Consider the following 27,360-nt stretch of genomic DNA (forward strand, 5'->3'; position numbering starts at 1 on the left):
CAAGAAATCCTGTAAAGTTTTTTTCATATTTATTTTTTATATATCTGGAGAGAGCACAAGCAGGGGAGGGGGGCAGAGGGAAAGAGAGAGAATCTTAAGCATGCTCCACACTCAGCACAGAGCCTGATGCAGAACTTGATCCCACGACCCTGGTATTATGACCTGAGCTGAAATCAGGAGTCAACCAACTGAGCCACTCACTCACCCCTGTAGTTGAAAAGTATTTTTGAACTTGGCTCAACCCACCATTCTCCAAACTAATAAATGTTCAGCAGAACACCCTTTGGCAAGGTGTGGTTTACTATGTTAGACTGTAGCAGGCTTTTCTCCATGGTCGAACTGGAAAAACCCTGGAAGGATGTCACTCCAGTAACCTCTTGGGAAGGCGGGGAGGGAGAGGGGAGAAGGATGGAGCCTCTGAGCCCTGAAACTCTTCCTCTAACCTTTTATGAGATTTGTCTAAACAGGCTAACAAGCACGCCATTTGTCTCTTCCATCAGAATGATACACCAATTGGCCCACCCTTTCCTCTTGGGTCCCTGCTTATCAATGTCAAATCAGATTCTTCCCAGCTCACTACTCCCAAACTGTCTTTTTTTAGTTACCAAGATGTCCATTTGCTACTTGGCTCTGAAGATCGAGCTGACTTTTTCAGTCTTCTCACAAAAAGTATAATCACTCTGCCCCCTGTAAAGACTCTTACCCAGCTGGAGGAAATCGTGCCAAGTGGATCCTACAACACAGAGGTAGTAACTCATGCTTTGCTTTAATAACGTGCCATCCACAGCGTCAGCTGATCATGGCCTTTGATAGTGCATTTGATTTTTTGGAACCAGCCAAAAATCATTTAAGCCAAATCTGGTGAATAAAATAGGGAGTTAAATTAAATAGCTTTTTTTTCCTCTTTGTCTTCTTTCTTTCTTTCTTTCTTTCTTTCTTTCTTTCTTTCTTTCTTTCTTTTTCTCTTGGCTTTTGACTTTGAAGTAGGTGGGAATGGTCCATATACTTGGCAGATATTTAGGATTATCATGTGCTAAGTATCATGAGAGGCAACAGAAATACAACACTACACTCTCTAATCTGGGGAGCTTAAATCCCAGTGCAGAGATACACACCACTGATAAATATCATATCTGGTGGTAGTAAAGTGCTATGAAAAAAATAAAACAGGGAAAGAGGAGGCTAAAGAGTAGTGTGATTGGGAGGCACAGGGGCTTTTTTACGTAGGTGGTTAGGGAAAGTCTTCCTGATGAAGGGACTGTTGAAAAGATGGTATGAATATCTCTGGAGGGGAAGTTTTCAGGCAGAGAGGGAAAAAAAATGCAAAGGCCTTGATTTTCATCTGCAGCTAGTAAACTGGTTGGTAAAGCAGTTGCCAAAGGGGACTTAAGTCCCCTTTGTTTCAAGATGTCAGAAGGAAGGAGCACCTGGCTGGCTCAGTCTGTAGAACAGGGGACTCTTGATCTCAGGGTCATGAGTTCAAGCCCCATGTTTGGAGTAGAGATCACTTTAAAAAAAATGCAAGATGTCAGAAAAAGTCACAAGTCACACTTTAAAACTATTTTGATGACCCTAATTTCCCAACTGTAGTTAGAATCGGTTAACTGTGTTCCCAATAAGGCTGAAATGTCTATTTAAAATTAATATATTGTACATGGAACATTCTCCAGAATAGATCACATACTGGGACACAAATCAGCCCTCAACAAGTACAAAAAGATCGAGATCATACCTTGCATATTTCCAGACTCCAATGCTGTGAAACTTGAAATCAACCACAAGAAAAATTTGGAAAGACCATAAATACTTGGAGATTAAAGAATATCCTACTAAAGAATGAATGGGTTAACCAAGAAATTAAAGAGGAAATTATAAAGTACATGGAACCCAATGAAAATGAAAACACGAGAGCCCAAAACCTCTGGGATGCAGAAGGCAGTCATAAGAGAGAAGTATATAGCAATCCAGGCATTCCTAAAGAAGGAAGAAAGGTCTCAAATACAGAACCTAACCTTAAAGAGCTAGAAAAAGAACAGCAAAGAAAGCCCCAAACCAGCAGAAGATGGGAAATAATAAAGATCAGAGCAGAAATCAATGATACCAAAACCAAAAAAACAGTAGAACAGGTCAATGAAACCAGGAGCTGGTTCTTTGAAAGAATTAACAAAGTTGATAAACCCCTAGCCAGATTGATCAAAAAGAAAAAGGAAAGGACCCAAATAAATAAAATCACAAATGAAAGAAGAGAGATCACAACCAACATTGAAGAAATATAAACAATAATAAGATAATTTTATGAGAAATTATATGCCAATAAATGGGCAATCTGGAAGAAATGGACTAATTCCTAGAAACATATAAATTACCAAAACAAACAGGAAGAAATAGAAAATTTGAACAGACCCATAACCAGTAAGGAAATTGTATCAGTAATAAAAAAATCTCCCAACAAACAAAAGTCCAGGGTTGGATGGCTTTCCAGAGGAATTCTACCAAACATTTAAAGAAGAGTTAACACCTATTCTTTTGAAGCTATTCCAAAGAATAGAAATGGAAAGAAAATTTCCAAACTCATTTTATGAGGCCAGCATTACCTTGATTCCAAAACCAAAGACCCCAATAAAAAGGAGAACTACAGACCAATTTCTCTGATGAAACTGGATGCATAAATTCTCAACAAGATACTAGCCAACTGAATCTAATAATACATTAAAAGAATATTTCACCATGATCAAGTGACATTTATTCCTGGGATGCAGGGCTGGTTCAAAATCTGCAAATCAATCAATATTATACTTTATATTAATTTAAAAAAAAGGATAAGAACTACCTGATCCTGTCATAGATGCAGAGAAAGAATTTGACAAAATACAGTGTCCTTTGGGATAAAAAAAAACCCTCAAGAAAAGGATATATGGATCCTATATATGATATAAGGATCATACCTCAAGATCATGAAAGCCATATATGAAAGACCCACTGCTAATATTATCCTCAATGGGGAAAAACTGAGAGCTTTCCCCTAAGGTCAGGAACATGATAAGGATGTCCAGTCTCAGCACTGTTATTCAACATATATTGGAAGTCCTAGCCTCAGCAATCAGACAACATAAAGAGATAAAAGGCATCCACATCGGCAAGGAGGAAGTCAAACTTTCACTCTTTGCAGACAACATGATACTGTGTGGAAATCCCAAAAGATTTCACCAAAAACCTGCTAGAACTAATCCATGAATTCAGTAAAGTCGCAGAATATAAAATCAATGTACAGAAGTCGGTTGCATTTCTATACACCAATAATGAAGCAGCAGAAAGAGAAATCAAGGAATTGATCCCATTTACAATTGCACCAAAACCCATAAAATACATAGGAATAAACCTAACCAAAGAGGTGAAAAATCTATACACTGAAAACTATAGAAAAATTATGAAAGAAATTGAAGAGGACACAAAACAATGGATAAACATTCCATGCTCACGGATTGGAAGAAAAAATATTGTTAAAATGTTGATACTACCCAAAGCAATCTACATATTCAATGCAATCGCTATCAAAATAACACCAGCATTCTTTACAGAGCCAGAACAAAGAATCCTAAAATTTGTATGGAACCGGAAAAGACCCTGAGTAGCCAAAGTGATCCTGAAAAAGAAAACCAAAGCTGGAGGCATCACAATTCCAGACTTCAAACTGTATTAAAAAGCTGTAATCATCAAGACAGTATGGTACTAGCACAAAAACAGACACATAAATCAATGGAACAGAATAGAGAACCCAGAATGGACCTACAAACTTACGGCCAATTGATCTGTGACAAAGCAGGAAAGAATATCCAATGGAAAAAAGACAGTCTCTCCAGCAAATGGTGTTGGGAAAACTGGAATGCAAAACCTGGACCTGGACCACTTTCTTACACCATACACAAAAATAAACTCAAAATGGATGAAAGACCTAAATGTAAGACAGGAAGCCATCAAAATCCTAGAGGAGAAAAAATAGGCAACAACCTCTTTGACCTCGGCCAAAGCAACGTCTTACTTGACATGTCTCTAGATGCAAGGGAAACAAAACAAAACTATTGGGACCTTATCAAGATAAAAAGCTTCTGCACAGCGAAGGAAACAATCAGCAAAACTAAAAGGCAACAGATGGAATGGGAGAAGATATTTGCAAATGACATATCAGATAAAGGATTAGTATCCAAAATCTATAAAGAACTTATCAAAATCAACATCCCAAAAACAAATACTCCAGTGAAGAAGTGGGCAAAAGACATGTTTTCCAAGGAAGACATCTAGATGACTAACAGACACATGAAAAAATGCTCAACATCACTCATTATCAGGGAAATACAAATCAAAACCACAGTGAGATACCACCTCACACCTGTCAGAATGGCTAAAATTAACTCAGGCAACAATAGATGTTGGCGAGGATGTGGAGAAAGAGGAACCCTTTTGCACTGCTGTGGGAATGCAAACTGGTGCAGCCACTCTGGAAAACAGTGTGGAGGCTCCTCAAAAAATTAAAAATAGACGACTACCCTACAACCCAGCAATTGCACTACTAGGTATTTATCCAAAGTTTACAGGAGTGCTCATTTGAAGGGCCACATGCACCCCGATGTTTATAGCAGCACTATCGACAATAGCCAAAGTATGGAAAGACCCCAAATGTCCATTGACTGATGAATGGATAAAGAAGATGTGGTGTGTGTGTGTGTGTGTGTGTGTGTGTGTGTGTGTGTGTGTATATAACATACATTTTATATATACATATATAGGTGGGTGTATATATATATATACACATACCTATATATGTATATATAACATGCATTGTATACACACACACACACACAGTGGAATGTTACTCGGCAATCAAAAAGAACGAAATCTTGGGGTGCCTGGGTGGCTCAGTTGGTTAAGTGCCAACTTCGGCTCAGGTCATGATTTCATGGTTCGTGGGTTCAAGTCCCATGTCAGGCTCTGTGCTGGAAGCTGCGAGCCTGGGGCCTGCTTCGGATTCTGTGTCTTCCTCTCTCTCTGCCCCTCTCCTGCTGTGCTCTGTCTCTCTCTGTCTCTCAAAAATAAATAAATGTTAAAAAAATTTTAAATAATGAAATCTTGCCATTTGCAATAACGTGGATGGAACTAGAATGTATTATGCTAAGCGAAATAAGTCAGAGAAAGACAGATATCATATGACTTCACTCATGTGGAATTTAAGATACAAAACAGATGAACATAAGGGAAGAGGAGCAAAAATAATATAAAAACACAGAGGGAAACAAACCATAAGAGACTTTTAAATATAGTCTGCTGGCCGGGTGTTGGGTAGGGGGAAGGGCTAAAGGGGTGAGGGGCATTAAGGAGGGCACTTGTTGGGATGAGCACTGAGTGTTTAGTGATGAATAACTAAATTCTATTCCTGAAATCATTATTACACTATATGTTAACTATGACGTGATGTAAAAAACGTGACGTAAAACGTGATGTAAAAATGTGACTCTTGATCCCAAGCCCCATGTTGGGTAAAGAGATTGCTTAAAAATAAAAACATTAAAAAAAAATAGACCTATCCTATGATCCAGCAATTGCACTTCTAGGTATTTACCCAAAGGATACAAAAATAGAGTTTCAAAGGGATACATACACCCTGATGTTTAGAGCAGCACTATCACCAATAGCCAAATTATGGAAGGAGCCCAAATGTTCATAGACTGACAGATGGATAAAGAAGATGTGGTGTATCTACACACACACACACACACACACACACACACACACCACACAATGGAATATTACTCAGCCATAAAAAAGAATATAATCTTGCCATTTACAAAGATGTGGATGGAGTTAGAGAGAATTATGCTAAGTGAAATAAGTCAGAGAAAAACAAATACCATATGATTTCACTCATATGTGGAATTTAAGGAACAAAACAAATGAACATGGGAGGGAAGGAAAAGAGATGAAAACCAAGAAACTGGCTTTTTAAAAAAAAAAAATAAGAGTTTATATTTATTTTTAAGAAAGAGAATGCAAGCTGGGGAGGGACAGAGAGAGGGAGAGAGAGAATCCCAAGCAGGCTCCATGCTGTCAGCACAGAGCCCGATATAAGGCTTGAACTCATGAACCGTGAGATCATGACCTGAAGTCAAGAGTTGGATGCCCAACCAACTGAGCCACCCAGGCCCCCCAAGAAATAGATTCTTAACTATAGAGAAGAAACAGTGTTACTGGCAGGGGGGGGGGCTGGGCTAGATGGGTGATGGGCATTAAGCAGGGCACTTGTTGGGGTGAGCACTGGGTGTTGTATGGAAGTGATGAATCACTAAATTTACACCTGAAACTAATATTAAACTCTGTTAACTAACAGGAATTGAAATAAAAACTTGGAAAGAAAAAGAAAAGTAAACTTCTATATAGAAGCAAAAAAAGTATAGTGTTGGGGAACTTCATGGCGGGGGTGTGTGGGGGGGGACATCACTGATCCTATGCCTTTTCAGTCTCTCTACAGGCAGACACTTCAGGCATTCTCTGAGATGCTCCAGAGTTTGGTAGTAAAAGACCCACATTTGGAAAATCTCAACACCATTTTTAAGGTAAGTAGGATATCAGAGAGAAGGGGAAACTATTTTTATTAACTGGTGAAAGTGGCAGACAAAAATGTGAAAGGATTAAGTTTTAAGAGATAGCATAATAGTTAAGAGTATCAGCTATTGGGGCGCCTGGGTGACTCAGTCGGTTAAGCATCCGACTCTTGATATCGGCTCAGGTCACGATCTCACAGTTTGTTTGATTAAGCCTTGCATTGGGCTCTGTGCTGACAGCATGGAGCTTGCTTGGGATTCTCTCTTGCTCCCTCTCTGCCCCTCCCCTGCTTGTGTTCACCTCCCCACCCCACCCCCCGCCACTCTCAAAAACAAACAAAAAAAATTAAAAAGAGTATCAGCTATCAGTGTTTAGTCAGACTTGGGTTCAAATTCTGACTCTGTGCCATTCAGTGGTTATAAATTCAGCAGAAATGAGCCTTCTCAGAGTCTCATTACTTTTAAATTGAAATAGTAATTACAGTGAGTATTGAATAAATGGCCTTCAATATGTGACTTAAAAGGTTGCTATAATTATTCCTTAAATTACTATTGCTTACTACCATAGCAATGTTTCAGTCAGTGACCAGAGAACAGGGTGAGCCTCATGAATGAGTAAATAGGTGCCTAGCAGGCAGGATTCAAGGTCATTGATAACGCCCTGTCCTCACCTGTACCCATTCCAGCGTATGCCATTCCATCATTAGGAATTTGCTCATTGGAATGCATTCACTGCAGTTCAAGCATCTGTTCCTCTTGCCCCTTATTAAAATGCAGATATCCCAGAAAGGAATAGCCCTTTAAGCTATTAGGAATCATCTGTGCCTAAGTGCAGATGGACATTTATCTTTGCCACAACTGACCTTCACCTTATTTCTCCTTCCTCTTATATTTGTAAATCAGCACTCCAGCCATATTGGCTTTCTCCTTTATCCAGTAGTGCCTTGTACTTTCCTATGTTGGCAGCTTTATCCAAGCTGTTTCTTCTACCTAAAATGCCACTCTTTTTTTTTTTTTTTTTTTTGCCACATGGGGCCATGAAATGTAACCTTTATGAAGTTCCTAATTATGAATGTTTTCTTCTCTGGGAATCCTTCCCTGACTGTTACAAGCAGATGAAATTTCTCATCCTCAGAGTTCTTTAATACCACAGCCTTGATTTGCTTTCCTTCCGAAGAGATTTCAGAAGGCTAGAAACACAGGAGAATAGGATAAATAATGGAAGAAAGTGGGATGAAGGGAAAAATAAGTCTAGAAAATAAGCCTCTGTAGAAGCCAGCCCATCTGATCCCAGGTCTTTATGCCTTGTTTGCCTTTGCACCACTTTCATTTACAACCCTAACTGATCATTTAGGAAGACCTTTTCAGATACAGTGGTGACATGCAGAAATTCTCTCTCCGTATTTTCTTCTAAACAGAATAAAGATGTTATCCCAAATCATTCTGGTAAACCATTTAGTCTCCCTCTATTTTTTCACAGCAAATGGACCCCTGGTTACAATCAACCAAAGACCATGAGCGGGAACGGGCCACAGTCAGCATGGCTGAAGTTCTAAAGTGCTCATCCAGACATCTCAGCTTGAAGGTAAGCAGCCCTCCAGTCACACAGGAAGAAGGATGCATAGCCACCCTACTACTGCCTATTTCCCCTCCTATGTATGGCTTCCCAAATGGATGACTTCTTGGTGCCCCATGTATAATACCATAGCACTTAGCATTATTCACGTATCTGCCCCTCTAAAATTTGAGCGGTTTGAGGCCAGGTACCACGTTTATTAATTTTGCATCCCTGTTGCTTAACACAAGAGCTAGAACATAACAACATAGCAAATATTTTTGGATAAGTGAGTCAATAAATGTAACAGTGGCCTAGACTCTGTGCAGTGTCATATTTGAATTAATAAAGTCAAACAGCAAATGTGAGTAAATCAACTTTTTTGAGGGTGGGGGGAGTGGCAGAATCTTAAGAAGCCTTCATGCCCAGCGCTGAGCCGATGCAGGGCTCAGTCCCATGACCTGAGCCGAAATCAGAGTCAGACACTTAACTGACTGAGCTACTCAGGAGCCCCTAAATATCTCCCAGCATCCTACAGAAGAAGGTTCTGTGGCACCTCTTTTTAAATCCTCTCATTTGTCTCTTTCACTCACTCACTTCTCAGCTCTGAATGCTTTCCCATAACTCCTGAAAAGAGTTCATCAAAACTAAGATCCTCTTTCCGGGATCTATTCCTTTTTAAATCTGTGAATCTTTTTGCTCTTTCCTAGTAGATCTTCCAGGCACTAGAGCTTCTGTCTCCAGCCATCATTTCTCCAATCTAATTGGAAGAGAAGTTAGTGAGGAATGCTAGGTCCTAATGCTAGATTTTTTTCGTAGAGATTTTGTCTTTCGTATAAATATTCTAACAGCCATGCTTATTAAAAGGACCGCATTCCATTAACTTTTTTATTTCTCACATTGGAAATAAATCCAAGCTTTCCACCTCCTTATTGAAGTAAGTTCAGTCCCTCAAACTATGCTACTTCCTTTTTTCTCTCGGGTCAATGCAGCCATCACTGACTACCCTACTATTCTGTCATCATGTTGGTCTTCTTTCTACATGCTTCAACCTCTAATTTTAGCTGCAGATTAAAGAAGAGTTTCAGGGACACCTGGGTGGCTCAGTTGGCTGAGCATCTGACTTCAGCTCAGGTCTTGATCTCACGGTTCATGGGTTCAAACCCCACATCAGGCTCTGTGCTGACAGCTCAGAACCTGGAGCCTGCTTCAGATTGTGTGCCTCCCCCTGTCTCTGCCCCTCCCCTGCTCGTATCCTGTCTCTGTTTGTCTCAAAAATAAATAAAACATTAAAAAAAATTTTAAGAAGAGTTTCAAATGATCTCTTATATATAATCTTTCTATAGGCCCTGGAGATCATCCTTAGTGTTTTCTTCCTAGGGAGAAGTGGCAATACAAGGTTGCTAAATATAGGTGCCATTGGAGTCTGTGAACATCCAGGAAGCTATAGGCAGAATTTTGTGCAGTGGAGTCTTCTAGAGTTTCCTGAGGAAGGTCCATAGCTTTTCTTAAACCAACTTTATTGAGTTGTAGTCATCCAGACATAACAATTGCATTTATTCCTTCTGAAAACATTTGCTGCATGAATGTGATGGATTGGGGGCTTCCACTTTAGTTCCTTCTAGTTATCTACATGTAGCCAGAGTTATTATCTTGAAACCCATGTCACTCTTTTGATCCAGTGATTTCCAGCTGTTCCTAGAATACAAGGTCTTATACAATCCAACTCCTACCTGTCCCCTTGCATTCGCTGACTTACTTTGGCCACACTGGCCTCCTTTATATTCCTTACCATATAAAGTCCTTCCTGCCTCATGGCCTTTGCACTTACTACTTCCCTCTGCTTGGAATGACTTTCCCCAACTCTTCACATAGCTAACTCCTTCTCATTCTTTAGTGCTTAGTTCAAATGTTTCCACCTCAAAAAGGCCTTTGCTTACAAATAGATATATACTTATGCTCTGTCTTATCACTCTCTTTCCTTCTTAGGGCTTCTTAAGATCAGAGATTATCTTGTTTGATTGTTTCTTTATTGATTTACTATCTTTTTCTCTCTTAGAGAATGTAAATTCCATCAGTTATTATGCTTGTCTTATTCACTACAGCATCCCCAGTGCCTAACACAGAATATGCCACACAGTAAATGCTTAATTAAATATGCACTGAATAATACGTGTGAATCAGCTCATGTCCCTTCTCTGTTCAAAACTCTCCAATGACTGTGGCGTCTGGGTGGCTCAGTCAGTTGAGCAGCTGATTCAACTCAGGTCATGATCTTGCAGTTCGTGAGTTTGAGCCCCACACTGGACTCTGTGCTGACAGCTCAGAGCGTGGAGTCTGCTTCAGATTCTGTGTGTCTCTCTCTGCCCCTCCCCTGCTTGCATTCTCTCTCTCTCTCTCTCTCTCTCTCTCTCTCTTTCTTCAGCACAGAGTCCAATGCAGGGCTCGAACTCGCAAACCACGAGATCATGACTTGAGCCGAAGTCGGATGCTTAACCGACTCAGCCACCCAGGCGCCCCTCTCTCAAAAATAAATAAGCATTAAAACTCCCAATGGCTTACCATCTTACACAGAAAAAAAAAGTCAAAATTCTTACAGTGTTCTCTAAGTTGCTATACCCTATACCTAATCTACCTCCTATTTCTTTTGTTTTTTAACTTGTTTACTTTGCTCCAGTCTACCTAACCTGTTTGTTCCTCTGAAACACCAAACACACTCCTTTCCCTTTGCACTTGCTATTCTTTCCACCAGGAGTGCTTTTCTCCCAGATATCTACATGGCTGCATCCTTCATTTCAACATGAGTGAGGTCTTCCCTGATAATCCTAAAATAGCAATTCCTGTCCTTTTTTGTGTATTTTTCTTCATCATAGCATTTATCACCATTTAACACGTAACAAATGTTACTTCTTGGTCAAAGTCGGTTAAGCATCCAACTCTTGATCTCAGCTCAGGTCTTGATGTCAGGGTCATGAGTTCAAGCCCCACACTGGGTTCACGCTGAGCGTGAAGACTACTCAAAAAAAAAATTTACTTCTTTGCTATTTTATGTTCTTCCAACTAGAATATCTTCTCCATGAACAGGATATTGTCTTTCGTTCACAGCTTGTATTGCCAGTGCCAGTTACAGTGCCTTAGCCCTAAGTGTCATCCTCATAACCAGTCCCTGGTTCATATGTACACTCAGGATTTGTTGATTGGGTGAATGAAGGTTCTATCAGTGAATGAAAGACATTACATGGCTGTGTGTATGTGTTGCTGTGTTGACAGTAAATAGGTGAAACAGGCTGTTGTTCGCAATATCTCAGTCCATTTCTCTAAAGAGCCACGTAAGGAATTTCTCTCTGCTTCAGTCCTAAGAACAGTTGTGCTTCCTCTGCATGGGTATTTGCTTCTTATCTTCTAGGCAATGTGAATCATATTATGTGGGACATTGTACGTACTTCCACATTAGCCCTGAGAAAGTTCAGAACCTAGCTCTGTGTCCTGCCTTGAGCAAATGATTATGCATTCTGCATGCAACCAAATTCTTCACATTTATCTTTTCTACCTTCATTTTTTAATGTCTTTTTTAATTTACTTTTTTTAACTTTTTTATAATTTCCTTTTTTCACTATTTTAAATTATATTTCTTTTTCTGGTATGGTTTTTTCCAGCTACCTTTTTTCCCATAATAAGGTAAAATATCAATAAGTACATTCTTTAGTTTTATTAAATAGTGCACCTCAACTTTGCATCCAACTTTTTCACTTAGCAGACTAGTACATTTTCCCACCTTACTATAAATTCCTAGGATACTTGACTCCTAATGGCTGTATTCCTAAAGTGGTTACGCCATAGTTCTCTTTACTATTGGACAATTATTTCCAGTATGTCTTTAAAAATAGTACTAGTGGGGCGCCTGGGTGGCTCAGTCGGTTAGGCGGCCGACTTCGGCTCAGGTCACGATCTCGCGGTCCGTGAGTTCGAGCCCCGCGTCAGGCTCTGTGCTGACAGCTCAGAGCCTGGAGCCTGTTTCGGATTCTGTGTCTCCCTCTCTCTGACCCTCCCCCGTTCATGCTCTGTCTCTCTCTGTCTCAAAAATAAATAAATGTTGGGGCGCCTGCGTGGCTTGGTCGGTTAAGCGTCCGACTTCGGCTCAGGTCATGATCTCACGGTCCGTGAGTTCGAGCCCCGCGTCGGGCTCTGTGCTGACAGCTCAGAGCCTGGAGCCTGTTTCAGATTCTGTGTCTCCCTCTCTCTCTGCTCCTCCCCTGTTCATGCTCTGTCTCTCTGTCTCAAAAATAAATAAACGTTAAAAAAAAATTAAAAAAAATAAATAAATAAATGTTAAAAAAAATTAAAAAAAAAATAAAAATAGTACTAGAATGAACACCTGTATATATAAAGCTTTTTCATTCTTTAGACTGCTGACTTAGGTTAGAATTTGTCCTATTTAATACCACCTGATGGACATAGTGTATCCACACATGTTCAGTGTTTACCCTAAAGCGATCTAAGGGCTGCATGTGACTCTTGCACTTTCCTGAGCAGAGGGTGGAAGTAGAATTACTTTTCAGTAACTCAAATCTAGGGCATCAAATGCACCCGTATGCTAATGGTATTTTTCTTTTTCTTCCTAACTAGCTTCCACTGCAATTCCAAAGGCTTGGGCGCCTGGTGGCTCTGATGGCACTACTGTGTGGGGACCCAGTGAAAGAGGTAGCTGAGGAGGCTGCAGAGGGCACGCACTACCTACTGCATATCACGCTGAGGCTGAAGTGTAAGGCACTGCTGATGGCAGCCAGTTCTCCTTGTGCCCTCATTCCCTATATTCTAGAAAGACTTTTTATGGTAGTTTTCAAAGAGAAAGGCACATAGTCCACAAGCATAGATGAACCAACATTGACTTGATAACCTGAATCAGAACCCTGGATGATCCATTAGTGTCAGCCATCTGCATGGCCATGGAGTTGAAATAGCTAAACATGTAGCCTCATGTACAAACTAAAGTTTGTTTGTTAAAGTAAGTTAGTTTGGTCAGAAGTGGAAGTTCTGCCATCATCTGGGCCTTCATTATTATTAATTTATCCCATAAACGTTTTCTGAGCACTTACTTAGGATCTAATGGCAACCAGAACACAAGTGGTCCAATCCTTGTATAACACATTGTCTAGTGGGGGAATCAGACAATCAAAGAATCAACAAATAACTCTGTAATTATAAATAAAGAAATCTGCTACAGGGAAATTGCAGGGGCCATGAGGAAGAATCCCATCTAGCTGTGGCATTCAGCAAAGGCCTCTCTGAAGATAACCTGAAAAATAAGAAACATTAGCCAGATGAAGATGTAGGAAGAGCATATTGGGCAGAGGAAACAACAGGTATGAACTTGAGGAGTTTGAAAAATAGAAAGAGGGTCATTGCAGTCAAGGAATGAATCACTGACCCCCCCCCTCCCCCAGGTAGGAGAGATTTTAGAAGATATCTAGCCCAGTGCCCCCAGCATTTGAATCTCAGTCTAATCTACTCTCACCAAGGATTACCCTGCCTGGGCTTGCAGGATATCCAGGATAAGGAAACTCTGTGCTTCCCAAAACAGCAATCACATCTCTGGGCAGCTCTGAGTATGAGGAATGTCTACCAAGACATATATAGCCAAGAAAATACAACTGATTATTCATTCAACAAATATTTATGAAGCACTTACTATTCTAGGTGCGTTGGTGAACAAGACAGACAAAGTTGCTTCCCCCGAAAGAGTTTATTTTCCAGGTGGAGCCTCTGTATCCTCAACCAGATACTCAAAGACTTCCCATAGATAATTTCCAGCAAACACGAGTCACAGAGCAACATGAAAACAAGGCACTGTGAGGGAGTACTGGCAGGCTCGATAATCAGCAAAACTAGACACAGAAAGATTTCTGATATTGGAGTTATCAGACATCGTGAAAGTGTGCAATTTTTTATGGGGACCTAAGCTTCATAAGAAGACCCCTCAAAAGTCCTCACCAATGGGGGAATGGTTTAGTGTGTCTCATTTATACTCTCAAATCACTCAAAAGCTCTGTTCTCAGAAAAGCTCTTTTCTTTTTCTTTAAGCCCTTTTGATATATTGTCTGACCACAGAGGGGGAAAAATCAGCCTTCAGATTAACACACGCTCCTTCCCCCAGGCACTCTTATCCAAGTGGAAAAGATAAGAAGAGTGAGATCTTTGGATTCACTTCAGCCTGGGGATCGACCAGACTTGCAAACTCAATAAGAAAGACATAAGCCAGAAAATATTAATATTCCATGTTTTCTTCTCAGATGTCACTCATGACAAGAAAAATCACCCAAGCTTGAGGAGAGCAATGAAAAAGTGTCAAGAACTCCTAGAACTCTACAGTATTAAGCAGTTCTACAGTTGTCCCTTCAAAATTGCCCAGGTAATCAGAATGGCTGCAGATGTAAAGACAGATAACTGGACACGTGGGAGAGGATGGGAAATACCAGAAGTCTCATACATTTTGTTATGAGAATATAAAATGGTAGGTAGAGCCACTTGGGGAAGAGTTCTAATTTCTTATAAAACTAAACATACAAGGGGTACATGGATGGCTGTCAGTTAAGTGTCCAACTCTTGATTTCAGCTCAGGCCATGATCTCATGGCTCCTGGGTTCGAGCCCCCCGTGGCATTAGGCTCTCTGCTGTCAGCACGGAGCCTGCTTCAGATCCTCTGTCCCCTTCTCTTTCTGCCCCTCCCAGCCTCAAAAATAAATAAACATTAAAAAAAGAAGAAGAAAACTAAACATACAAGATTGCCTGCAGAATTTCCTCTCTAATCATTCCATAGTTTGGAGACGAGGCGCCATGGTTGTGACTGTTAATACAGCTGGCCCCGTTAGTTTAATGGTTTAGGTCAGCCTGTCAGTGGGGCCAGTATCACTGTTTGGATATCTCTTCAGACAGGCTTTGTTCTCATCGATTGCTCTTCTAACCTTGGCCAGCCTCTTGCAAATGTAGATTCTTGTCACAAAAAGGAGCTGCTAGAGAGTGTAGTTGACCCAACAAGCTATACATTTTTAAATTAATATATGTATTCATCATTCAACAAATATAGGTACCAGGCACTATGTTAGCAGATGGGGAAAAAAGAAAACCTACAGATTTACTCAGGTAGGGTCTAAGGTGTCAGGTAATTTAAATTCCCTGTGCGTCCGTTTCATCTGTACAGGAGATCTGTAAAAATTGGGTTGTAAGTGTTAAAGGAGATATTGTATGGAAAACCCTTTGCTTAGTGCCTGTCATATAGTAAGTGCCTAGTAGATTACACGTATCATAATCATGTGAAGGACTTTATACACCACCAAGCACAATGAGAAACAGAACGAAACATTCTTTGACTATATCATCACCAGCCAAGGTATTTTAGCTATGTCTGGGACCCTGTGAGCTGTATAGCACTAAGGCCTTTATTTTAGTTCTGTTCCTATAAAAGGTGATTCTTTATGAGGATCTTGGTAATAAAACCTCTTTCTAAAAATCAGAACTGTAAAAGGCCATGCACAGACCCTAGCAGTGGACATTTGCGCTTGCTTCCAGTTTTTCACTTTTGTAAACAAGACCGAAATAAACAGCCTTGTCCATATTTGTATGCCTCTCTAATTAACCCAACAAAATTAACATAATATTTCTTATTCAGGGTTCTTTCTATTGTACTAAGTTTCCTGGAAGTTCATTTTCTCTAAATCATTTCAGGTCTTTGAAGTGTTTCTCAATTCAAACGAGCTCTGCCAGTTTGTAATGACTATATTGGATGGCCTGAAAAATCTGAAACATCCCTGCACCCAAAAATCAGCAGGAGAATTGCTAATAACATTGGTGAAAAATGCAGAGTCCCGATTTGAGAAGGTAAAAAGCTCAGTGGTCGTTTCCTGGGTTTGAAATATCGGCAAACGCTCTCCCCTCTTGCAGTTACTAAGGTCTCTTCTGCTACTCCTGTTCAATGGAGAGTAACTACTGTTGGCCCAGGGTCCATTGTTCAGCGGACTCCCCTTCAACAAGCATGTAATAAAAACAGTCACTTGTATGCAACTAGGGATGGATAGTTTTAAAATCCAAGATGTGCTCCATGTTTTCCAGAATAGAATAGTTTTGAGGGAAGATATCATTAGCACTTATGAGAATGGTAACTTCTACTTAGATCCTCATCCAGGTCAATTCAAGGTGCCAAATTTTTGAAAAGCAAGCCATGAGCAATCATCAAAGGAGACCAACTTAGCTTAAAATCAAGAGATTTTATTTAAATGTATCTATAGTTGACACCTCAAGAAATAACACTGTAATTATATCATTTAGAAATATGGGAGGACAACTGAAAGCGATAAAAGGGGTAAAGTAGTAGTCTCTGGAGAGCAGGCCTGGGGAACAGGCAGGAGAGAGCCTTGAAATAGCACCGGACTTTTTAAATTGTGTACATGTTACACTTTGACAACAATAAATGTTAATTTTAAAATGATGAAAACCGACTTTTAACCTATTAAAATAGCAAAGGTACAAAAAGAACAACGTGGTGAGAACATGGTGAGATGGGCCCTTGCATCAATTGGGTGCTTTCAGCTGTAAAAAAGACCAACTCTGAGTGGCTTTGCACACAGCTGAAGTTTAAAGGGTTTGTCTGCTCGTACAATAAGAAGCCTGGAAGTGAAGTATTTTCTAGGACTGGCTCAGCCAGTCGACAGTGTTATCAAAGAGCCAGGGGCTTTTCCATCTGCCACTTTGCCTGTTCACATAGTCATAAGGTGGTCACAGCAGCTTCAGACTTTATGTGCAGATAAGACTGTATCCAGCAAACCAGAAAGATACTGCCTTCCTTTTGTCCCTTTAATCAGGGAGGAAAGTGTTTCCCAAAAGCCTCCAGATTTTTTTCCCGTGTTTCATTGGCCAGAATTGCATCACGTGCCAGCTTAAAAGCGGCTCTGGCAACTGGTGATAATGAAAGCCATTTTATATGAGGGTGCTGAGGACTGCCTTTCTGAGAAGCTGACATTTCCACAGAGACTTGAAGCCATGAGTCTATGGGTGGGCAGAGAAGGCCAAGAAGAAAAATTGCACCAAAATCCAGTGGCTCCGGTTTCCAGAGATGGTAGACATCTCTGGGTGAAAGGCAAGTAGAGACTCCTCTGGCATTGTCAGAGTCAGAGCAGAAAAAAATCCCAACTTCCTTGTAAGACTTTTACTAGTTTGGTTTATTATAAAATCAATACATAGTCATTGAGGAGAAATTAGAAAAATATGCAAGCAAAAAAATCAATATCCCATCATTCAAAGTCACATTATTAATATCTTTGTATGTAAGTCTTCTAAATATTTTTGTATACATATACATACATAAAGATCTATTGTAGGTAGTTTTTAAATACTAAACATTCTTGTCACCCCCTGAATCTTTCAGAAATAGCCACAATATCCTCAGTAACCATCATTGTCCCATAGGATCAAGGTCTTAGTGATTTCTTTTCCTTCTTCAGGTGCCAGAAATTATGGGAGTGATCTGTGCCCGGCTATCCATAATCAGCCAGCCTAGAGTCCGCCAACAAATCATAAATACTGTGAGTTTGTTTATCTCCAGGCCCAAGTACACAGATATAGTGATCAGCCACCTTCTGTGTCATCCAGTACCATATGACAGGTAACAGAACCTAGTAGAGCCTCTAAATTAAATTGGAGTGTGTGACACAGCCCCTGGTATTGTGGAACATGGCTGCCCTCAAAAATCTAATGATATTCGGGGCGCCTGGGTGGCTCAGTCGGTTAAGCAGCCGACTTCAGCTCAGGTCATGATCTCGCGGTCTGTGAGTTCGAGCCCCGCGTCGGGCTCTGTGCTGACAGCTCGGAGCCTGGAGCCTGTTTCAGATTCTGTGTCTCCCTCTCTCTGACCCTTCCCCGTTCATGCTCTGTCTCTCTTTATCTCAAAAATAAATAAACGTTAAAAAAAATTAAAAAAAAAATCTAATGATATTCTTGTAGAAGAGATAAAATATAGACAGATAACCAACAATGTAAGTCAGAATATAATGCATAAACATTAAGAAACAATCCAACAAATCCAGAATGAAGAACACTGTATAAGATAGCTGGACTAAACTCTTCAAACAAGTTAATGTCATGAAAGAAAAATGTGCTGGGGTCACTTTTCTAGATAAAAAGGCACCAAAGAGATAAAGCCAAATGTAATACATGAACTTAATTGGATCCTGGATGAAAACATAAACTGTAAAAGAAAATTTTGAGGAAATTTAAGTATAACTCTGTAATAGATTACTGAATTAATGTAATTTTCTTAGGTGTGAAATGATAATGTGGTTATACAGAAAAATGTTCTTATTCTTAGGAGATCAAAGCTGAAGTTATTTAGGGGTGAATATCATGATTATCTGTAATGCACTTGAGAAAGATTTAGCCAAAACATACATACATAAAAAAGAAAATATGAATATATCCATAAATAGGAATAAACCACATAGAGAAAAAAACAAGATGCTTTTTTACATACAATTGTGGCTTTCAGAGTTGGAGGCACCCTGAAAGTTCCAGGAGATCCTTATGGGGAAGATAATGAAGCATTATGAGAAGGTTCTAGGCCCCCACTTCCTTTATCAGAGCAGCATCTTTTTTTTTTTTTTTAATGTAAGCTCTGTGCCCAGGGTGGGGCTTAAACTCACCACCCCAAGATCAAGAGTTTCATGCTCTACCAACTGAGCCAGCCAGACAAGAGCAGCATCTCTTTTTGTCTGCTTTATATATTGTGATTCTGGGTAATTATTATATTTGAAAAAAAGATTTCTTAGCTTTTTTTTTTTTAATTTTTAAAATGTTTATTTATTTCTGAACAACAGAGAAAGACAGAGCACAAGCAGGGGTGGGGCGAAGAGAGAGGGGGACACAGAATCCGAAGCAGGCTCCAGGCTCTGAGCTGTCAGCACAGAGCCCAATGCGGGGCCCGAACCCACGAACCGCAAGATCATGACCCGAGCCGAAGCCAGACACCCAACCGACTGAGCCACCTAGGCGCCCCAAGATTTCTTAGCTTTAAACTGTTTGAAAACCACTTCCAATGAATGATTCTCACAATGTCTTGGTGCAGTGCTGATGTTTTCTGTAAGCTGAACTTAAGACACTTTACCACTAAGTCGAATAAAGGAAGATGTTTACCCATGCAAAAAAAAAAAAAAAAAGAGTTCATCCAATTTTTTAAAAAATATTATTTTGTATATTTCTGTAATCCATTATTTTTAAACCTTTACTGCTTGCTTCAGCTTATATGAAACTTATGATTTCATACAAAATATTAAATATAGATTCTTATATGAAACTTATGATTTCATACAAAATATTGAATATACTTAATCATTTTAAAGTGTAATTTTAGCATAATTTTATTGTTCTAGCTCTTGGAACAAGAGTTGGTTTAACTGGGGTGATTGTTCTTAGGAGTCTGTGCAAAGCAACTACTATGTCCAAGGTGCTGTTGGGCCTGTAGAAATAAGGAATAGGACACAAGCCCTGTCCTGGAGCAGCACACAGTCTGATAGCAGACCTAGACGAATAACAGAGGACTCCAAAGCAAAATGAAAGAGTTCTGTGGAAGCTCCTGTAGGAGGTGATTTAATTAGATGAAGGATTGGGGAGGGAGTTTTAAAAGAAGGGCAGCCACAAGCTAAGTGTTTAGTGTAAATTAGCCAAGCAGAAGGTGGGACAGGGCAGTGGAAAAGGCATTCTGGACAGGAGGAATAGCAAAACTAAACACAAGGAAGGTATGAAACAGCTTGATGAATGCATACCCCCAAAGGGATGATGCAAACAAAAACCACTGAATCAGTATCACTGGAGGGGAAACCGTATTTTTAACAAACTCTCCAGATGTATTTTTCACACTAAAATTTGTGAACCATTGGCTTATAGGCTAATGTATGTGTTTTCCTAATTCAGATGCATTCCCAGCACTTACAAATGTACAGACCAAAAGCATTTTTGAAACACTTCTTTCACAATAAATAGCTTCTCAAATTACTTCATTTACTTCCTAGGGAATTCAAAGAAGGAAAAAAAAAACAGGATAGGTAAATATAGGAATTTCTTAATTTCATCCCAAGAACGAATGTTCATTTTCTACAATCTGTTGCCCCAGCTAGGAGCCTTTTCAGTATTTCATATTGCCTTTATGGCCTTCCCTTTAGGAGTCCTTTAGGACCTTCTCAATTTGTTTTATTCATGGATGAGAATTATCAGAGGAGTGAAATTATCAGGGAGTGAAATGTTGGAATAGTCTTTAAGCCTCTCAATTTTTAGAGTGATTCTGATATAGACAGTTGGAAGACCATACTTGCTGTAACACACAAAGATACCTAAGTAGATTCCGGAAATAAGAGAATGAGTTAAAACCAGGAGTAACTCCCAACGTTCCCCTGATAATGCTCTTCTACAGTGTTTATATAAATGTCAGGCCCTACCTTTGAGTCAATTATAGAAGAAGAAAAGTTCCTACACACTATCTTTCTTCGAGAAGAGACCTGGGGCGCCTGGGTGGCCCAATCGGTTAAGCATCCGACACTTGGTTTCGGCTCACGTCATGGTCTCACGTTTCGTGAATTCAAGCCCCGCATCGGGCTGTGATGGCAGTGCTGAGCCTGTTTGGGGTTCTCTCTCTTCCTCTCTCTCTGCCCCTCCACTACTTGCTCTCTCTGTCTCTCTCGAAATTAATAAATAAAATTAAAACAAAAAACAAAAAAAGAGGGGCACCTCGGTGGCTCCGTTGGTTGAGCGTCCGACTTCGGCTCAGGTCATAATCTCATGGTCTGTGAGTTCGAACCCCGTGTCAGGTTCTGTGCTGACAGCTCAGAGCCTGAAGCCTGCTTCGAATTCTGTGTCAGTCTCTCTGCCCCTCCCCCGCTCATGCTGTCTGTCTGTGTGTGTGTGTGTGTGTCTCTGTCAAAAATAAATAAACATTTAAAAAAAAAAAAGAAAAAAAGAAGATGAGATCTCTTCTGGGGCACCTGAGTGGCTCAGTCATTTGAGCATCTGACTCCTGGTTTCAGCTAAGGTCATGATCTCACAGTTTGTGAGTTCAAGCCCTGAGTCAGGCTCTGTGCTAATAGCTTGGAGCCTGCTTGGATTCTCTCTCTCTCTGTCCCTCCTCCTCCCTCAAAATAAATAAGTAAACTTAAAAAAAAAGTCCGGGGGCACCTGGGTGGCTCAAGTATCTGACTCTTGGTTTGGGTTCAGGTCATGATCTCGCATTTCGTGAGTTTGAGCCCCACTTCAGGCTCTGAGCTGACAGTGTGGAACCTGCTTGGGATTCTCTCCCTCTTTCTTTGTCCCTTCTGCTCTCTCTCTCTCTCTTTCTCAAAAGAAATAAATAAACTTTAAAAAAAATAAAAATAAAAAGCCCAGTAGTAAAAATTTTAAAATAAGTAAATAAAAGAAGAGACTTCTTCTAAGGAGAATCAAAGCTTTATTTCTCAGCTTGGACTTGTCCAAAACTTGAGGACCATAGACTGGATTGAATAAATATATCTCTGAATTCCTTCTGTAAGCCTGGCATTGTGCTAGACCCTGAGGGGTTCATAGAAGAAAAGCCAAATATAATCCCTGCCTTCAGAGGGAACAGATGGACACATACAAAGAACTGAAAATAGTACATGTAAGATCGAGGCAACCTCTATACAGAAGAAATTGTGAAAGTGTTATGAGAACTCTCATGAGAGACATGGTAAAGAAGCAGCAAAAGTTTCACAGAGGAGATGACATTGGAGCTGGACCTTGAAGGATTTTGTCAGGCAGGGAAGCGTTTGGGAAAGGGCCTTCCAGTTCAAGGACAGGCAATAAGCAGAAGTGTAGAGTTGTCAAAGTCCATTGTTTGGTAAAGATGAATGGTCTGGGGTAGCTAGAGCGCAGATATGTGACAGGGATCTGAAAAGATCAATTAGGACCAGTTTGTCTTGAAGTCCATGCTGAGGCATGGGAATTTGAGATTATAAAACCTTGGGACTTACTGTTATGAAATCAGAGAGTAAGTCTTTTGAGAGCCTGAAAACCTGAGCAGAGAGGAAAATCACTTACAGATTGGATTCCAGATTTTAGGAAGGTCATGGTCATGGTGGGCCTAGGATAAGCCATTCTCCTGAACCCCCTTGTTCTTTGGGATTTCCAGGCATCTGGCTGAATTGTGGAGAACTCTGGATGTAAAACTGCCCAGCACCACCTGGATTCTGTGGAGACTCCTGAGGAAGTTGCAGAAATGCCATAATGCACCCACCCACGAGAAGATGGCCTATATGGCTGTTGCTGTAAGCCACTGAACTTTGCCCTTCCAACTTCAACACCATACGCTCCCCCTCTTGGGATGACTGGCCCAGCACCCCATCTGTAGTATCCCTTTTCATCACTCTCAAAAGTTTGCGTCTGTCATCCATTTATAAATCTACAATGTCTCTGCCAAGGGATTGACATGGAGGGGGCTTGGGAGAATGAAGGAATCAATATGGTATAATGAAGTTTAGTTTAATCAGTATGGTTAAATGTTCCTTTATCCTTTAAAAAATATGTACCATCATAGTAAAAGAGTAATACACACTTGTGAAAAAAAATGTCAAATAATACCGAAGAGTATAAATGACAGAAAAGGTCCTCCTTGAGCAGAAGTCGGCAAACTCTTTCTGTAAAGGACCAGAAGGTAAATATTTTAGGTTTTCAGGTCACATATAGTCTCTATCATATATTCTTTGGATTTTTTTTTAAATCTTTTAAAAACCTAAAGACCATTCTTAGCCTAGCTGTATCATCTCCCTAAAAATGAACTTTCTAGAAGTATTTATACATATATAATTTTTTTTTGTATTTGGTATACTTTCCCCCATTTTTTCTTTTAAGTAATACTTTTTAAAGAGAAGTTTTAGGTTTACAACAAAATTGAGTAGAAAGTACAAAGTTTCTATATACTCTCTGACTCCTACACACAGCCTTCCCCACTATCACTATATACTTTTTACTTTCTTTCCTACCAGCTTATGGTTCAGCTCTCTCTGACCTAAGTTATTATCATACATGTATTTTTTAGCTTCCAAAATTATTCTGACGTCTTTAATCTGCCATAGTCTTCTCTCCTATTCTCTTTGTTTTTGTGGATTTATACCTTTTTAAAAACTCCTGTAATGTTAACTTAGTGTAGTTTTAGGAGTTAGGGCAGACAAAGGTACATTTTTAATCATGTTAGTCTATAAAATTGTATGTATATATTAATAGGATCAAATTACATGTACTGTTTGATGATCTGCTTTTTTTATTTAACAGTATATGAACTACTTTCCATGTCAAAACATAAGCCTGTTATTCTTTTCATGGCTGCCTAGTAATTCATTCATTTTTATTACCTTTTTAAAAATAGATAACACTTAATATGGCACAGAACCATTTATTTCATTTCCAAGTTTCCTATTAGTGAACATTTTGACAATTTTCAAACTTTTGCCATTAAAACAGTGCTATAATAAATTTAATCACACACACATGAAGTCTGTTATACATATCCAATTATTTTCTTAGGATAAAGGCCATTGTAGGGGAATTTCTAGGTCAAGGGGTGGGCTGATTTAAACTTTTGAGAATTCCCAGATGGTCCTCTAAAACATTGCCCTTCTACCAGTCATATGTGAGAATGCCCATTTACCCACACCCTTACCACACTGAGCATTCCTAGCCTTTTTATTGTTGCCTAGCTGATATGTAAAAAAGGAGTATTATTTTAATTACAATCTTGTTATTGGTGAGAGTGAAGTAGCCATTTATATTTTGTGACTTGTCTGCTCATGTTCTATGTACCAGTGCTTCTCATATTTAATATGCATGCAAACCAGGGCACCTGGGTGGCTCAGTTGGTTAAGCATCTGACTTTGCAGGTCATGATCGACCTGCAGGTCCCAAGTTCGAGCCTCACGTTGGGCTCTGTGCTGACAGCTCAGAGCCTGGAGCCTGTTTCAGATTCTGTGTCTTCTCTCTGCCCCTCCCCACTCATGGTCTGTCTCTCTCTGTCTCTCTCTCTCAAAAATAAATAAACATTAAAAAATTTTTTAAAAATAAAAATATGCACACAAACCACAATCAGCTAGGGATCTTACTGAAATGTAGGTTCTGATGCAGCAGGTCTGGGGTGGGGCTTGAGCTTCTCCATTTCTAACCGGGTCCCAGGCGATGCCAGTGCTGCTGGTGTGTGGCCCATACTTTGAGTAGCAAGCCTTTACCTTTTTTTTCTTACTGATACAAAAAAGGACTTTATATATTAAAAACATCACATCAGTGCAAATGATTTCTCTAGGTTATTTGTAATCTAACTTTGTTTACTACAAATTTTGCCATGGCTTTATATTTGTATGTGGTCAAATATGTTAATAGTTTCCTTTATGGTTCTGGATTTTAGACTCCCCTCACTCTTGGGTAACTTTTAGTAACTATTGTACTCCTATTCCTTTTCCCCCTCACTTTCATGTGCCTGCACCGTTTACCACTACTGTTCTGCCTATGGGATAGTAAAGCCAGAAAGCATGTTCTGGCACAAGCACAGATAAAGCAAGTAAGGGATAGTGCTAACAGGTGTTCAGCCCTCTGGTGTGTCTTTTCTACCACAGGCAACAGACGCCCTTTATGAGGTGTTTGTGGGAAACAGGCTCCGAGCAGCTACATTCCGACTCTTCCCTCAGCTTCTCATGACACTGCTTATCCAGATACACCACAGCATTGGCCTTACCATGTCTGATGTCGCCATCCCAAGCGGTCTGTACACAGAACAGGAGATGTCTTCACAGGTCACCCCTTTGTGGTACTGCCTTTTGTGATATCATTGACCTTAACTAACACTAAGCTCTCAGCACTGTGGTAGACACAAGGATAGCCAAGATGCGGTCCCAATCGTAGGAGAGTTTACAGTCCACTATCATGAGACGTCAAGATGAAATGCCCAGGAATTATTCTGGGCTCTCACTGGTTGGTTGTCTGGTTTTATTGGTGCCAAGGTAAACTCAGTATAAATTCATTAGTGTCACTGTGGCCCATGACTTTCTTTCAGACGAAGTGCTATAATGTGGATTATTAAGAACACCTGACTAAAAGTCAGGCGAACTGAGTTCTAATTCTCATTCATTTAATTAGCTATGTACCCTGGGCAAATCTTTCTGTTGTTCTGTGCCTTGGTTTCCCTATCAGTAAATTAGGTCAGGCTCAGTACTCTCTAAAGACCCTCTAGTTTTAGGATTCTCTGGTGTTATGTCCAGCATACAAGTTCAGTAAGTAGTAAGGGTAGTTTATTTTTTAAAGTAATCTCTCCACCCAAAGTGAGGCTCAAACTTACAACCTGGAGATCAAGAGTTGCATGCTGTACTGATGGAGCCAGCCAGGCATTCCAGTAATGGGGGTAGTTTAAAAAGCAGTGTGGGTAAGGGCACTGGAGGTGGCTCAGTTGGTTGAGCATCCAACTCTTGATTTCACCTCAGGTCATGATCCCAATGTCATGGGATCGAGCCCCTGTGTTGGGCTCATGCTGAGCATGGAGCCTGCTTGGGATTCTCTTTCTCCCTCTGCCCCTCTTCCCCACTTGTGTGCTCTCGCTCTCTCTCTCTCTCTCTCTCTCCCCCTCTCTCCAAAAATATAAAAATAAAAATAAAAAGCAGTGTGGGTAAATTTATGGAGGGGGTAAATTGTATCTAAATAAAGCTTTAATTTTTTTAAGTTTATTTATTTTTGAGAGAGAGAGAGAGAGAGAGCGAGCGCAAGTGGGGGAGGGGCAGAGAGAGACAGAGAGAGAGAGAATCGTGACCTGAGCTGAAACCAAGAGTCAGATGCTTAACTGACTGAGCCACCCAGGCACCCCTAAATAAAGCTTTGGAAAAAAGCAGTGGGCATGGGTTTAGCATCCCATATCATTTGTTTTATCATAGATTTCTTTTCAAACTCCCAGGGATACAAAATTTAGTTAGATTTCTTTATGCTAAAAATTTGTGTGAAGGGCTTTTCAAGTTGTTAGAGCATTAAGAGTCTTTGGGGAAATCTGGAAAGAAGATAATTACTGTCCAGCAGCTATCAGTGCATGACCCTCCTCAGTGAGAGCAGGGTGATCATATGCTGATAAGTTGGAGGGACCTGTTCTATTCACGTGTACTGGTTTTGTTTGATTTAGCTTCGCCATACAGGCTACAAAGACTCTCCTTCTCAGAACATTGTGCTGGCAGGAATTCAACATCATGGAAAAGAATAAAGGATGGACCCTCTTGGAAGGAAAAGATGGCCATCTTCAGGGAATATCTCTCCTTGCCAAGTAAGGTTTCCTTGCCATGTACACCTGCTCTAAATCAGCATTGATTTAGGTACTTTTCTCCCTTTTAGTTAAAACAGAAACCTAAGCTGGATAACATCACAGGTTAGGGAAATACCCACTATGCCAGGCAAATATTTTAGAGGTCCTGACAGTGCTATACCCTCCTGTGTACCTGAAGCTGGGCAAAATCCTCAGAGGACCCCTAGCCCTGGGAATAATGCAATCTGGATAGGAGCATTTATTTCCACCACCCCCCCCCTTTTTTTTTTTTTGGATTTTAATTTTGAATAATCTCTACGCCCTCCATGGGGCTCAAACTTAAAACTTAAGACCAAGAGTCATACTCTCCACTGACTGAGCCAGCCAGGCACCCCAAGAATAGGAGCATTTCTAAGAGGTGTCCTATTGGGTGTTATGTTTTGCAGTGCATTGCTGGAAAGAAATCACCTCTTTGCAAATAAGATCATGTACTTGTTGGTCCCTCTTCTTAACCGAGGGAATGATAAACATAAACTCACATCTGCAGGATTTTTCGTGGAGGTAAGATTCGTTAGAAGCTGAATTCAGGAAGCCTGTAAAGCAGCACTGCCTGCCTTCCTGGGCCCCATCCAACTTCATGGCAGGCTGGGATCCATAACAGACATGGGATAGAAATAGTTTCAGGTTCAAGCCTACTGAAATACTTCTTGTCTTATGTACCTACAGTGTAAGCATCACCCTGTAATATAGTACAGGTTTCAAAGGAAAATGTGTATTTTGGAGTTGGTGGGAAGGTGGTTCCCCTGCTGAAAAAGGGCTTAAAGGTAACTTCTACAGGGGTGCCTGGATGGATCTGTCTGTTAAGCGTCTGACTTTGGCTCAGGTAATGATCTCACGGTTTGTGA

General features: G+C 40.2%; 1 protein-coding gene and 1 long non-coding RNA gene across 10 annotated transcripts in view; one reads left to right on the forward strand and one right to left on the reverse strand.

The window, feature by feature from the left end:
* MROH8 (maestro heat like repeat family member 8) overlaps positions 1 to 27,360 on the forward strand; it is a 58,548-nt gene that overhangs the window by 16,798 nt on the left and 14,390 nt on the right. For 8 of the 9 annotated variants that reach the window (XR_006200461.1, XR_006200460.1, XM_042931017.1 and 5 more), the window contains exons 6-16: positions 602 to 746; positions 6,510 to 6,605; positions 8,074 to 8,178; positions 12,775 to 12,910; positions 14,439 to 14,557; positions 15,871 to 16,023; positions 17,643 to 17,803; positions 22,325 to 22,460; positions 24,795 to 24,985; positions 26,339 to 26,476; positions 26,902 to 27,016. Coding sequence is in view for 7 of the 9 variants with exons in the window: in XM_042931017.1 (XP_042786951.1) it covers positions 602 to 746; positions 6,510 to 6,605; positions 8,074 to 8,178; positions 12,775 to 12,910; positions 14,439 to 14,557; positions 15,871 to 16,023; positions 17,643 to 17,803; positions 22,325 to 22,460; positions 24,795 to 24,985; positions 26,339 to 26,476; positions 26,902 to 27,016 (1,495 nt within the window). In the remaining 2 variants the exon portion in view is untranslated. The remainder of the gene's footprint in view (positions 1 to 601; positions 747 to 6,509; positions 6,606 to 8,073; positions 8,179 to 12,774; positions 12,911 to 14,438; positions 14,558 to 15,870; positions 16,024 to 17,642; positions 17,804 to 22,324; positions 22,461 to 24,794; positions 24,986 to 26,338; positions 26,477 to 26,901; positions 27,017 to 27,360) is intronic. The other variant, XM_042931020.1, reaches the window with a different exon arrangement.
* Positions 22,531 to 24,944, reverse strand: LOC122215577. Its single transcript, XR_006200462.1, has 3 exons — positions 24,914 to 24,944; positions 24,288 to 24,423; positions 22,531 to 22,829 (listed from the first exon to the last, which is right to left on the reverse strand). It is a non-coding gene; the product is annotated as an uncharacterized LOC122215577 (long non-coding RNA).

This window comes from Panthera leo, chromosome A3 (genome assembly GCF_018350215.1).
Source record: "Panthera leo isolate Ple1 chromosome A3, P.leo_Ple1_pat1.1, whole genome shotgun sequence".
Classification (NCBI taxonomy): Eukaryota; Metazoa; Chordata; class Mammalia; order Carnivora; family Felidae; genus Panthera; species Panthera leo.